Source organism: Protopterus annectens, chromosome 10.part0 (assembly GCF_019279795.1).
Source record: "Protopterus annectens isolate FY-2018-M chromosome 10.part0, PAN1.0, whole genome shotgun sequence".
Lineage (NCBI taxonomy): Eukaryota > Metazoa > Chordata > Ceratodontiformes > Protopteridae > Protopterus > Protopterus annectens.
In genome coordinates this window covers 1,788,761,385-1,788,777,259 of record NC_056744.1, presented here as the reverse complement: position 1 = coordinate 1,788,777,259, position 15,875 = coordinate 1,788,761,385, and the positions used below count along the sequence as shown (strand labels likewise).

Below are 15,875 nucleotides of genomic sequence, written 5' to 3'. Positions count from 1 at the left end.
AAGTCTTTGCTATATGAGGGTCATCATCATCTTCTTTCGGCTGCTCCCATTAGGGGTCACCACAGCGGATCATCTGTTTCCATTTCTTCCTGTCCTCTGCATCTTCCTCTGTCACACCAGCCGCCTGCATGTCCTCTCTCACCACATCCATAAACCTTATCTTAGGCCTTCCTCTTTTCCTCTTACCTGGCAGCTCCATCCTTAGCATCCTTTTCCCAATATACCCAGCATCCCTCCTCAGCACATGTCCAAACCAACGTAATCTCGCCTCTCTTGCTTTGTCTCCAAACTGTCCAACCTGAGCTGACCCTCTAATATACTGATTCCTAATCCTGTCCATCCTAGTCACACCCAGTGCAAATCTTAACATCTTTAACTCTGCCACATCCAGCTCTGACTCCTGCCTTTTCGTCAGTGCTATCGTCTCCAACCCATATAACATAGCTGGTCTCACTACCCTCTTGTAGACCTTCCCTTTCACTCTTACTAGTACCCGTCTGTCACAAATCACTACTGACACTCTTCTCCACCCATTCCATCCTGCCTGTACTTATTTCTTCACCTCTATTCCACACTCACCATTACTCTGAACTGTTGATCCCAAGTACTTAAACTCATTCACCTTTACCACCTCTACTCCTTGCATCCTCACCATTCCTCTACCCTCCCTCTCATTTACACACATATATTCTGTTTTAGCCCTGCTGACCTTCATTCCTCTCCTCTCTAAAGCATATCTCCACCTCTCCAGGGTCTCCTCAACCTGGTCCCTACTCTCACTACATATCACAATGTCATCTGCAAACATCATAGTCCATGGGGCCTCCTGTCTGATCTCATCTGTCAACCTGTCCATCACCACTGCAAATAAGAAAGGGCTCAGAGCTGATCCTTGATGTAATCCCACCTCCACATTAAACGTATCTGTCACTCCCACTGCAGTCCTCACCAATATCACACTACCCATATCCTGTACAACTCCTACATACTTCTCTGCCACTCCCGACTTCCTCATACAATACCACAACTCTTCTCTAGGCACCCTGTTATATGCTTTCTCTAAGTCCACAAGACACAATGCAACTCCTTCTGACCTTCTCTGTATTTCTCCAACAACACTCTCAGAGCAAATATTGCATCTGTAGTGCTCTTTCCTGGCATGAAACCATACTGTTGATCACTAATCATCACCGCCCTTCTTAACCTAGCTTCCACTACTCTTTCCCATAACTTCAAGCTGTGACTGATCAATTTTATCCCTCGGTAGTTACTGCAGCTCTGCACATCACCCTTATTCCTAAAGATAGGTACCAAAACACCTTTTCTCCACTCCTCAGGCATCCTCTGACTTTCCAAAATTTCATTAAACAATCTGGTTAAAAATTCCACTGCCATTTCTCCTAAGCACCTCCATGCTTCCACTGGTATGTCATCTGGGTCAACAGCCTTTCCATTCTTCATCCTCTTCATAGCTGTCCTTACTTCCTCCTTGCTAATCTGTTTCACTTCCTGATTCACTATCCCCACATCATTCAACCTTCTCTCTCTCTCATTCTCTTCATTCATCAGCCCTTCAAAGTACTCTTTCCATCTACTCAACACTTTGCTATATGAGGGTACAAAGTTTAAAAACCTTTGTAACTTGGTATCTAAAAACATTGTGGAAAACTGTATTTTAGACCCATGAATTTCAACTAAAAGGTGATCCAACTAATTTTTATGAATTGTGGCATACCAAACAAAAACCCAAATTATTGTTTATTCACATTTTGAAATAAATCAAATTTATTCATGTCAACATCACTATTCGATAACATGTCTAGCAACAAATAATTATGTTTTCCATAAACTACCACACTCCCCATTTGTAGCATTTCTTATAACGATCACAATCATTTAATGTTTCATCTCAGAGTCTTCATGACTATTTGTATGCATAACTGGAACACCTTGTTCTTTGTCTTTCACGTAATCCAAATGATCCATTTTCCTTAATTTATTTAATGTGTTACATTAAATTTTATTCAAGTTAAAAGGCTTATTAAAATTGGACCTGTCAGCAAGGTTCTAATTTCATGCTTACAGCAGGTCCCAAAAGTTTGCAACATATTCTCACTAATGGAGATTTAACAGTACTTGGTTTCTTAAAAGCCTGGCAAGTATTCAGTTATCTGATATCTTTAAAAAGTTAAGACCAGTTAAGGTCTTCATCATCACATTTCTTAAGTACATACAGGTAGTCAAAAAAGTGAAAAGTAACTTTATTGTCATTTAGATCTACACAAGTGTAGATTAAATGAGATTCTGTGCAATCAGCTCATCATGGGACAGACAAAAAATAAATTACATGCATAGAAAGACAATTTAAAACAACATTTAATAATACTACCACCATCTTATAAATCAACTTATACGTAAGTATATAGCTACATATATTCCTAGAAACACAGACTTGTTAAGATACTAAAAATACACATCTAGCAGCAAAGTTCAAGTAATAGTATTGCACATGAACCATGTACACATTATGGGTGAACAAGCACACAGCAGTAGCAGCTAAAGAAAAAATATTGCACCTGGGTTAGTAGTATAAATTATAATGGTTGGCTGGGCTTAATAAATAATAGATGACATAATATCACACAGTGAATGGGAAGTCCCAACTTCCTGACCTGTCAGTGATCAGCTCTAATGTTGGAATTAAGAAGTCTGATCACATTTGGATAAAAACTCTCTTTGAATCTAGTTGTCCTGCAGCAAATACTGTGGTATCCTTTATCTGACGACAGGCTCATAAACAGACTGTTTGCAGGATGAATTACATCATTTAGTATTTTGGACGCTCTCTTTATGCCCCTTGATGTATAAGAATCCTGGATTGAGGGCAGACTAATGCCAGTTATCCTCTCGGCAACTTTCACCACTCTCTGCAGTGATTTCTTATCTGCGACCGAACAGCTCCCATACCATACCGAAAGTAGATAGGTAGTTACCAAGATAGTATACAAAGGTGGCAATACATAGTTACAAATATTGTAAAAAGAGAATTATACATACATAAGTCCTGTAAGAAAAGATGTTATACATATCAGTACTGTATAAAGGTGGTTACACACATTTATACACAGTGTAAACAGACTATTATATATAGCTACAAGTACTGTAAACAGGGGATTTTATATATATATATATATATATATATATATATATATATAAGTCCTGTAAGAAAAAAAGGTTATACATATCAGTACAGTATAAGGGTGGTCACACACATTTATATACAGTGTAAACAGACTGTTATATATAGCTACAAGTACTGTAAACAGGGGATTATATATATATATATATATATATATATATATATATATATATATATATACACACACACACACACACACACATGTGTACATATATATATATATATATATATATATATATATATATATATATATATATAAGTCCTGTAAGAAAAAAAGGTTATACATATCAGTACAGTATAAAGATGGTTACACACATTTATACACAGTGTAAACAGATGGTAATATATAGTTTTTAATTATCTTAAAAAGGGGATTATACATATGTAAGTCATATAAGAAACGAGGTTATACATTTCAGTATTGTAAAAAGGCAGTTACACTCATTTTTTTAAGAATGAACAGTTAAGAGCAGCAGTGGAAGACATGAAACAGTTTACCTGTAGTGAAGATAGAGAAGACTGCTGCTCCAAACAGAGACAGAATGAAGGCCATGGCTTCACAGGGCCTGGAATATCGTGGCACAACCTACACAGATTTAAGAATACATAAATAAATGCAGAAGATGTTTTAATGTTGTTGTTACACAAGCTTTAGACTCCCTTACTGTGTGTTCAGCACAGTGTCTTTATTGCATTTTGCTTAGTATTATTATGATATTTGAGTGTCTGATGAGTGTTTTTTGCTGAAACAAACTACGGGGTCTGTCCATTACCTATGATTCTAACCGTTCACTGTAATCCAGAAGGCTGGGTAATCGTATTTCTAAAGCTGTCAAACTGCTGGGTCAGCCTACTTCTTAAACAATATGCAGAAATATTGATGCACAAAGCATGTGAATGCACATACACACCAGATACACTGTCAGTCTGTCTGCACTATCATCTATTCATTAGTACTTCCCTGCTGCAAGCCTCACCCCAACTTCCACCAGCAGAATGCCAAGCAGTGTAAAAACTGACATGCATCCCTGAGGGAGTAGTTGTACCCCTAGTTTTTCTCAACCTTCCCCCAAGCATCTTACATTCTTCATCTGACAAGCACCTGGGTCAATAATTTTAACTGGAAGTGTGTGGCCAGTGTCACAGGTGGGAGGCGCAGTGTCACTGGTGGGAGGTCCAGACTCAATGGTCAGAGGTCCAGTGTCACACTTAAGAGGTCTCCTTTCCATCAGTATTATTAGTTTCACTACTGTCAGTATAAGATGAGGCCCTATGATGGACAAATAAGAGTTAGAGAACTACATCTTTCCTAGGATCCACAGCCTACAACTATTTACTTACACATGTAACATTCTGAATGACTGGCTACTATATATGGTCTAAATATTGCTGTCCTTCCTGTTGCAGCATAGGTCCTCAGTGAAAAGGATCTGCATTGGATCAATTTACTATGATTAAATCAATTCAATTTCTGTCCCTATTTTTACCATGCAATTAAAAAAATATCTTTCATCTAAATTTATCAGTCCCTTGTATAATCAGTTTGTTCATGTTGTCACTCCCTCTGGCTCATTAATCTGTTCCAAACTACAGTATTAATCTCACTTCAGGAATTACACCCACCTGGCTTTGTATGTGGTAGCAAAGGGTCAGTGGTGCAATCAGACCTCCGCATCCTATACTTACGGCCTCATACTACAGCTCCCACCCCACTTCACACTGAAAGGCCACCTCTATGTACTGAGCAAAGTACACATTATTTTCATCTGCTGCCTCCTACAGAGATGAGAAAGGGTTGTTTTTCAAATGGGCAAACTTCTAACTAATCAATGATGTAATTACCAGTTTACGCAGTTCTGTACAACGTTTCATCTGTAAGCCATGCTGTTTTTCAGAACTGCTCAGAAGAAGGTGTACAAGTGAGCACAATGAATATATCTAACGTACACGTTTCTACTGATCTTCTCCCTTTATTGCTTTCCCTCTTGTCATCCTTAATGCTGTTTTTACAGTTGCTGTTGCATCATCCCTATACTTTTTAAGCCCTGATTTTAAGTTGTAGTCTAAGGCAGTATGTTTCTGAGAACAGAAACTTTTAGTTATGTACTTACCATAACTTTAGATGTATGGGATCCATCTCGCCTACATTCAATACATATGGGTTCAGAGCCGATCCTCGGCTCCGACTGCACCGGTCACAATAGAACGCAGTCTCTTATTGGCTGAGCTATTCTATATCCCAGGATGCACCACCACTAGTTCCCCAGATCTTGTTTGTCCGCACTCATAGACACAGAGACATACCATTAGTATAACATACTCAGGTCTTTCAAGAGAGGAAAGATTGGATTCACATCGACCGGTCTCTCCTGATCCATGAGGCAGGGGATGGAGGGTGGGTTATTAGGAATGTAGATGGATCCCATACATCTAAAGTTATGGTAAGTACATAACTAAAAGATGCATTCAATACATATGGGACAGCGTCCTAGCACCTTATTCCTGGGAGGCTCACTGGAAAACACTCCTGAGAACTGTGGAACCGAAGGAAGCTCGACCCCTGGATGCCACATCCAATTTGTAGTGAGAAATGAAAGTATGTGAGGAGGTCCACGTGGCAGCCGCACAAAATGTCATCAATAGAAAGTTTAGAATGAAATGCTGCTGAGGTAGCCATAGCTCTAGTAGAATGAGCTTTAATCGAGCTATGAGTTTTCTATTCGAGGATGCATAAATATGAGTAATGCAGTCCCTGATCCATTTAGCAATAGTGACTTTAGTGACCGCATTACCTAATCTGTTATCGGAAAAAGATAGAAAAAGCTGGTCTGACTTTCTGGTTTTTTGCGCCCTATCCAAATAAAAACGCAATTGTCTATGGACGCCCAAGCAGTGAAAGACGATTCAGACCTATCTGAAAATTTGGGAAAGAAGACAGGTAGTTCTAGTGACTGTCAAGAGCCAGTTTAGAGCAAACCTTTGGAACAAAGGATGGATTTGGTCTGAGGGACACTCTGTCTTTGTGAAAACCAAGTATGGTGGGTTAATACACAAGGCCTGGAGCTCTGAAACTCTTCTAGAAGTAATGGCGACTAAGAGGGCAGTTTTCCAAGAAAGGAACTTTAATTCACAGGTAGCTGCTGGCTCCCCTAGCACTACGTTAAGGTCCCATGGCGGTGCCGGATGAACAGTAGGGGGACGTAACAGCCAAGCTCCTTTAATGAAAGCCTTACATAACTTGTTGCTCATTAAGGAAGGATTAATACATTCATGAAAGTTAGAGATAGCTGCCAATTGTACTTTAATGGTGGACAAGACCCTTGGTTAAATAGAGTGGCTAAAAACTTTAGCACCTCCGACACGGAAGCTGTCACTGGATCCACTCCACGGGATTGGGCCCAGATGGCAAACCTCTTCCACTTATCGATATATATTTTCTTGGTAGAAGCCTTGTGAGCGAAGATAAGATGTGCATGACTTCTGGGGATAAGGAATGGTTGATGAGTCAACAGGTCCGAAGCTGATCCAGGAACCAAGGACATATTTGCATAGAAAGGGGAACCAGGTTTGTCGAGGCCAGAACGGGGCGATAATATCATCTCTGTTGTTTTAGACTAATCCTTCTGAATCACCTTCGAGAAGGGGAATAGGTGGAAAGGCATACAGCAGGCCGGAGGGCCAATCGTGGACTAGAGCTGCCCTGGGTGTCACCCCGCAGCAGGAGTCAGGGTGAAGAAATGGGACATTTTGCATTGAGGGGCTCATGAAAAGATCGAACAGGATTCCCCACTGAGAAGATCTGTGAGGCTATCTTGTCGCTTAGCGACCACCGTGAGGAGAGAGAATAGTTCTGCTCAACCTGTCGGCTATCACGCTGGACTTCCCGGAATGTGCTAGTAGGTAGCGATTGGTAGCAATCGCCCACTCCCATACTCTCATTGCCTCCCTGCAAAGAGGGTAGGACCTGGTTCCTCCTTGTTTGTTCAAGTACCAGACAACCGACATGTAGTAATATTTTTTTTCGCTGTGGGTCCAGATGAGTTACAGCAACATTCAAATCTGCCATTCTAACTGGAAAACAGCTCATTCCGGTGGCAGTAATTCCTATGATAACTCTTGACGGAACTTTCACTCTGGTAGCTTTCTGTAAAAGGATCCCGTATTAGGTATGGAATTCCAGAATTTTACAACATGGATAATGACAGACTAAGAGATTTACTAACTGTGCCTACCTGAAGTGAAAAGGAACCAGATAAGATGCAAACTGATACAGAAAATGGAGTGGAAACACAGGGCCCAAAAAGTGTGAATTCAGAGATATTTTTCTAAACTAGAAAAGCAACTGAAACGCATGCAGGGTCTCTACTAGATAAGAAGAGACTACCCAGGGGACTTAGACTGAACAAAAGGCCAACATGGAAAAGTATGGATGATTCACTTTCTAAGGAATGGGAAGATATTTTTGAGGATGCCAGCTTATTTGTCTGCTATTACGGAACAACGTTAGTGTGCAGGAAGCTGCAAAGGCTGATACCACATCTTTAAAAATAACACTGGAAAAGAGAATCACAGAGACCGAGATGCTAAATTTGTGCTTCTTAAAGAAAGAGTTAAATGATATGAGCAGTCCATTAAAGAAAGAAAGATTAATACAATGAAACTAAGATCAACTGAACAAAGAGGACCCTGGAAGACTTTCTAAGAAATAGGCAAGGTTTTAGCTTTAACAGGGGATACAAGAGAAATGATAATTGGGCCAGCAGACCTCAATAGGATTTTCCCAGGGGAGATCTTTGTACAGAACCAGACAGGGGCATACAAAGCTGGCCCACCAGGAGGGTGCCCCCCCTCTCATTCCCCACCATCCCAATCCCCTCTGGCTATCAGCATGCCACAGAACCCTATGACATCACAGATAGATCAGAATAGGAACATGAGACAGAGTAGATCAGAACCAACAGAAGAATCTACAGGACGAATTACAGAACCACCAGGACAACCGGGACCACAGACAATCCAATTACCAGGAACAGCAGCACCTTCACAGAGACCAGTTTCTTCAGGAAGACCAAAATCGACAGCACAGACACCAACCACCACACCAATACCAGAGCCAACAGTAGTACCAGAACAAGACCCAGAGCCACAACCACCACCACCAGAGCCCCAGGGCTGGTTCCTCTTACCAGGGTCCCCACCACCACAGCCACAGTGAGGTATATTACTACAACCCACTGAGATTCTAGAAAGCACAGGTGGATTTCCAAAAACTTTAGACCCTATCCATACCCCCTAGGAGACAGGAAACCCAAACAGTGGACAGGGGTGAGGTAAATATGATACCTGGGCAATGCCGACTGCAACCCTGACTACAACACAGGTCCCAGACTCAGACGGAGGAACCAGCCACAGTCACAACACTGGTTGCTCCCCTTATATGAAACCACTCTGTTAAAGCACTGACCGAAAATGCAAGAAGTGTATTATCAAAAGGACTTAATTTATACCAAGCTGAAGAAGCGATGCAGCTCACATACTGATAGACTGTAAATTGTTTGTGATGAAGCTCAACTTAAAGGTACAATTTCATGGCAAAATTAATGACTTTGTAAATAAACCCATTGATGAAACTATAAAAAGGTCTAGTAGCTATTGCCCACCACTACAACATTAGCTGTTTTGGAAGTGAACTGTGAGATGGATAGCAGAAAACTACTTCAAAAATCAAAACTTTATAACTTAATACCGGGAGAAAGAAAAGCATTGCTTGAGCTAGGCAATGATAAATCCAGGTGTGTAATGAAGGCAGACAAGGGAGGCAGTATTTTTGTGACTGATACCACTAGCTACAACCAAAAGATAGAGAACATGCTGGAGGATAACATTTTCTATGAGCTATTTACCATGGAACACTAATGTCACCACATTATGGGGATTAAGACTTGTTACTGAAAATCTTTATAAGTATTTATGGAGGCCATGCCCTCGTTTACCTAACTTTTTTGGAATACCAAAGCCACACAAGAACAGAGAAGACCCACCCAATAGATCAGTGGTGGCAAGTGTATATTCCCTTAATGAAGCCACAGCCATTTACCTTGATTACCTGCTGAAACCTTTAGCAGAACAGAATAAGCCATACATAAGAGATTCGATGTATTTTCTGAGGAAAAAAAAATATTACAGTGGAAGCTGACAGTATTTTATTAACTATCTATGTGGAATCCTTGTACACAGTGCTCCCTCACAATTACTGTATAACAGCAGCTATGGAATCATTCAAGACCAAACTCGAGCTTACCTACAACAAAACTGCTAGATTTGCCGCAAACCTCCCCTGCAGTTCACATCACAGCCTCCTTACAAAACCTCCACTGGTTAGAACTCCATAATCAACTCCTTCTACCTCAACTCCTTTTGACACATAGTCTCATCCATCAAACAACAGCCTGTCCATCTCTAGCAACCATCATCTCTCCTTATGTCCCAAACTGGGAACTTCGTAGCTCCGATCAACACCTCCTTCAAATCACCAAACCTAATAAAGCTATAGGAAAAATGCTGCATAGCCACTCAGTTGGCTCCTCTTGGAACCCCCCCCCCCATATCAGAACTATCCAAAACCCATCGAACTTCAAACTCACTATAAAGGAAGATCTGCTTAACTCCTGGAACTGCACCTGTAAAAACCCAACCTGAACCTTGCCTACACCTCCTCCTCCCCCCTCCTTTCTCAGTTCCCTGACGACTGCACCTCTTCTCCTCCCATCCTCTCTGCTACTTTCCCTCACTGATACATAGTCCTATCTTTATAGCCATGCCCACCCATTATACTCCAATCTCCACTCTTTACTTCTACCCCCAATCTCACTTTCCTCTCTCTCTCTGCTCCTCCTCCTCCTTCCCACTTTGTGCATGGAGCACTGTCTCCCTGATGCCTGTGCACCTCACTACACTAAGGCATAGGTTAGTAATTTCCCTTTCCAACGTATTGATTTACCTGATTTTTATGTTCTTCCTGTGCCTTTAAGGTACATAACTGATTGATCTCTATTGCTTCATTTTTTTTCCTTTTCTTTCTTTTTTCACCACATAAATTGCAAAAATGTAATCTAGTCTGCTGCCTATATTGTATATATAAATCTTGTATAAACTGTATGCGAAAATACTTTATTGGTTGTAAAAATCACTGTCCTGTAACTGGAGCTTTTCTCCTCGGGTCTCTGCTGAAAAAGGGCATTTACCCAGACAGACCAACCTGGTTAACAAACGGTAAATAAAATAAGATAAAAATAAGAGACATAATCAAGGTAGACAGGCACAGCTACAAAAGGTAAGCAAGCTCATTAATCCAGTACTGGATTTTAATTTCTGTACTTTTAACGGCAAACACTACAAACAAAGAACTGCTATAGCCATGGGGGCTGCCATAGCTCCCAGCACAGCTAACATAACCCAGGCAAAAGGAAGGAGGACTTTGTATTGAACAACACAGACTACATGCAGCATAACACATGCTATTTGCATGAGAAGGCGGCACCTTGCAGCTTGGAGATTTTATCACTTACCTCAATCAAACTACCCCCTTCCTGAAATTTACCTTTTCACACAGTTCTACTTCAATCAGTTTATTAGATATGCAAATTTACAAGGTCACCAACAATAACAGAATCACCACTGATCTGTACAGAAAACGAACGAGGGTTAATTTACTACTCCATAGTAAAAGTCTACATCCTGAAAAAAAAGTATAATGTGAAGTTCCAGGCCTATGGATTAGCTAGAACTACCACAGAGATGGAACCCTATCTGAGAAACCTGAACAATTTAGAGAATGATTTCCTTGTCAGAAACTATGAAAGTCAGATGTCAAAAAACATCCTGGAACCCATTACAGAACTAAAAAGGATTAAAGCAACTTCACTCAACCTCCCTATTAGGAGAATATTAAGAAATTCCACGGAGAATAACAAATGCAAAAATAGTTGCATCTTGACATACAGCCTAGATTATCACAGCATCAATAATGTTACTAAAGAAAACTAGGCCACAATCACAGGAAACCCTTATCTGATTAACATCTTAGGTGAAACCCCACCCTTTGTTTACAGGAAGGATAAGAGCATTGGAGGTTTTGTTGAATTTAAACCTTGACTATATAAAAGAAACACTAAAAGATGCAAAGCTAATTGTACAGTGTGTGTTGTGTGTGTGTGTGTGTGTGTGTGTGTGTGTGTGTGTGTGTGTGTGTGTGTGTGTGTGTGTGTGTATATATATATATATATATATATATATATATATATATATATATATATATATATATACACAGCAAGGTGAAAGTTTTATTGCCCTTATTTAAAGAAAACCATTAAGATCAGTGCAGGGGGTGACTGTAGCACTACAAAAGTCATTTACAGGGCACAGCGCAATGAATGTGATGCATTTTATGTGGGCAAGACTATAAATAAACTTAAGCGTAGGATTTCGTGTCATTGGGCAGAAATCTGCTCTGGTTGTAAAAATAATGCACTAGCCAAACACATTTCTCTGCAAAGTAGACACACAGGTTTAAATTCCAGATACTGGATCACACAGACATGGGTGATCTTGAAGGTGACATCCTGAATGTACTAGAAAAACATGAACCATATGGCAATTAAAGCTAAACTCTTTCAGAAAGCCTGGACTAAATTACTACTGTTTAATTAAGGATGTACTGGAACTTAGAAAATTACCATATTGTTTACAGAACAAATTTTATTTTATTTTTCCATTATCATCGGATCATAGTATTGATTTTAGTGCTATTTTATATAGAGTGTTCACTACCTTTATAAGGACACTATTTTTTACTGCCCCACACTGGCCAGCACTAAACTGATATACTTTTCCTGGTTTAACTTACTTACTAAATGTACATATAAGGTTGTATTCTTGTTTTCATTTTGGCTTACTGTTTTTAATATCCACATTGGTTAGTTTTAGTAAGCTTTTTTGAAGATATATATTTTTAGGGAGGGCCAAAAAAAGAAGTTATGTCTTACCATAACGTTCCATTTGTGTTGGAGATCTTCATTCATTCATTACTGATAGGGCTTCGGTTCCGTCCTCGGAACCAACATGGCCGGTACCAAGCTCGCGCCCACCAAAAACTCTCAGCTAAGTCCTACCCACAATGCCCCTCTCATAGTCTCTTCAGATCGAGTTTGCCCGCCCTTATACTATAAAGCGATTAATAATGATAGTAGGAGACTCTGTCTGAGCACATACCCTAACTAATAAAGTAATCCTAAAGTCCGCCAGGAGTCCAGGCAAGGGGAAGGAGGTTGGGAATTAATGAATGAATGAAGATCTACAACACAGATGGAACGTTATGGTAAGACATAACTTCTTTATCTGATGTTGTAAATCTTCATTCATTCCTTACTGATAGGACCGAGTCCCCAACTATTTTTAATCCTGGGTGGCCCTAAGAAAGAACATTCCTGAGCACCACAGGACCAGTTGGGTTGGTCTTCAGGCATGGACAAAATTTTATCGGGACTCTGGGGGACAGGTTCTATGTTGTCCGGAGCCTTCCACACACGCTGCACGATAAGCCTAATGAGCTCATCTGCAGGTGGGGTCACCCATGGTCGAGCACAGAATGCATGCAGGAACAGCAATTTCTCCGAAAAAGGGTTGGAGGATTTTCAATCTTCCCTCTGCTTGAGGATCTTGAGAATGTCTCCAAATGAGATGTCTTCTGGGGGAGACCATAGGGACCCCTCTCCCTCATCGTAATTGGTGTCTTCTGTGATGCATTCCTTGGGGGAATCGAGATGCTTCCTCTTGCAAAGTTTCTTCCAGGGTGGCTCCCCAGTGGGGTCTTCTGAGGAGGACTCCGGAGAAAGGGCTCCCTTCATGGGACGGTCTTGCAGCTCCCGTGCCCGAGATCCCAGATTAGGAGGTTGGGACAGCTGCATGCCAGAGAGGAGTTCTGGTTCTGATGCCAATGGTGCCAACTGTGAGCCTGTAGAAGCGAGGACCCTCTCCATCACATGGAAAGCATGCCCACCCGAAGAGGGTTGGGAGCCTGGAACCGAAAAGGGCAACCTCGGAACCGGGGTCACACCCCACCCCGATGAGCCCACCTCCAGGTGAGGAGCTCCGAGAGAACTGGTAGCTGCAGGAGCCAGGACCATACACGGCACCATAGAAAATAATTAGCGGCGACTAGTGTCACGGTGCCGGCAGCCCAATCACTGCTCTGAGGGTGCACCAAAGAGCCGTGGTACCAAGAGTTATCACAGCCAAGACAGAGTGCACCAGGATGGACATCAGTACCGAAATCTCTGAAACCTGGGAGGAGGTCAGAGGAGGATAAACAAGTGAATATGCCAGGAAAGCTTCCGTTCCAAGAGGGAGGGAAGACCTAGTCAGGGTCGGTCAGCCTCTATCTGCCAAAAGCTGGTCCACAACCCTCACCACATTTTGTTCCGAGAGACTCTTGGTGGATCTGATGGATGCTGCCAATGGAGATTCTGGTCTTTCAATAAATGGGCTGAATTGCTGCCCCAAAAAAGGATCATAAGATGGGGAGTATCATGTTCTGCAAAGGATCTCAATCTTTGGAACTGAAGATGTCATCATAGATGGAGCCATTGAAGTCATCGGTACCGTGGCCGTGGATGGGACCAATGCTGGTACAGGAGTAGTAGCCTGAGTCATGATCAAGGTCGGCACCGAGGGAGGAGAAAGAGACCCCAGAGCCAAAGCTGTCTGCACCGACGGTGCGGAAGAAGTCTGGTGTCGACTCAGTTCTGAAGAGGATGGAGATGTCAGCACAGAGTGACTCCATTTTTCTTTATGTTTTTTAATATCCTTGGGTTTAGGAGGTGGGGAGACCTCTGCCCTGAGAGGGAGCCTCCGAGAAGGGTGTCTTCAACATACCCTTCAAAATAGGTTTGTTCTTGCATTCAGCTAACGTATGGTTGCTGAAACCAGAGCAAATATCACAAGACAAGTTAATATGGTCAACGCCCAAACAATAAACACACCGGGCGTGACCGTCTGAGTTGGGCATCTTACGCCCGCACTTATCACACTGCTTGAAACCTAGTTTCACTTTATCAGACATTATGAAAAAAAACACACAAAACACTATAGTCCTAAATTACAACTATAACTACCAAAAAAACAACAGCAAGAAGTTACAGTATAGTAGAAGAGGCTTTTTTTATAGATAGAAGGAATGAGTACCATAGATTAGTACTAGGCTAACTGCCCTTGTGGCCCATTTTCAGCCTAGCCAATTACCCCATGTGAGAATCAAACCTTGCACCTTGTGTTTGTAAGGTAAACACCTTAACCATTATGCTAACATCCCAACATCCAACCAACAATGGTACTAAGAAATATCAAAAACTGGTAAGGGAAAGGGCCTACCAAAGGTAGGGGAGGGGACAGTACCAACGATGGTACGAAAGGAACTACCGAAGGTAGAGGGTAGGGTTTACTAAGAAAATATGGACTTTAAAGACAAAAGGGATAACCTTAAAGAGAAGTGACTAAAGGAAAGTAATTATATTCGAAAAACCACAAAAACACTACACTGAGGTTGAGAGAAAGGCTTGGCACGTCTGATGAGGAATGCAGCAAATGAGATCTGGAGAGACTATGAGAGGGGCACTGTGGGTAGGACTTAGCTGAGAGTTTTTGGCAGGCATGAGCTTGGTACTGGCCATGTCGGTTCTGAGGACGGAACTGAAGTCCTATCAGTAAGGAATGAATGAAGATTTACAACATCAGATGCATTTTTTGTTAACAATAATTTATGGAAATAGATTTTGTTTTGGACAATGTATTTTTTCTGGATGCCAAAATATATATTTTTTGATTGCCAGATGTCTAATGATTAAATATTTCCAACCATGTGTTATAATGTCTGATAAATTCACAAACTTTCTTTAATAATAATATATTTAATAAGAAGTATCACATCATTATTAATTTTATTATATTTTTAAGTGCGTAACGTTTAAATTATTAGGACGTTTAATAAGAAGGGCAGCCAGCTAGAATATCAGACTAATAAGGATGAGGGACGAGATATGAATTTGTTAACATGTATACCAAAACACTTTATTTTACAACTAAATAAACCACTCCCATACCTGATAATAGGTACACTAGTCAGAACGTTTGGGATGAAACTATCATTCTGTTTATTTTTTGTTTTGTTTAGATCACTTGTCTGTGGGCTTAATAAAGGATTTTCAGTTGGAAACAGACTGTCTATCCTGCCTGGATTACTTTTGAATACCAAACAGAGTTAATAATTCTGTATAATATTAATAATATTTCAAAATAAGTTTTTATTTTTTGATTTAGGACATTTTTAAGTTTGCTACTTCTACTACCATTTTCTGAATTGTTTCTCCTTTTTAATATATAGTGATTAACTAAAAATACGGGAATTGAAAAACTTCCACACAGACGTTTCTTACACTGCTTTGTTTTGGACCCACTATACCTGTATAGTGAGCGGGTTGTTTGAGATTTAAGGGATACCACGGAGAATACTTGTTTCTGTTAAAAATACTAACATTTAAAAAAACTTACAAAAGGAGCTGGGAATGCAAGCAGCCCCCTCCTCACAGCAGTTTCTACCTAATATTCAAAGTGCTGGGACAGC

General features: G+C 40.8%; 1 protein-coding gene across 3 annotated transcripts in view; it reads right to left on the bottom strand.

Annotated features, from left to right (window-relative positions):
- The window catches only part of LOC122814026 (carbonic anhydrase 4-like), a 329,800-nt gene that overhangs the window by 213,745 nt on the left and 100,180 nt on the right, over positions 1 to 15,875 (bottom strand). For all 3 annotated transcript variants that reach the window (XM_044086610.1, XM_044086611.1, XM_044086612.1), the window contains one exon: positions 3,698 to 3,785. In XM_044086610.1, the coding sequence (XP_043942545.1) occupies positions 3,698 to 3,752 (55 nt within the window). In that variant the 5' untranslated portion in view covers positions 3,753 to 3,785. The remainder of the gene's footprint in view (positions 1 to 3,697; positions 3,786 to 15,875) is intronic.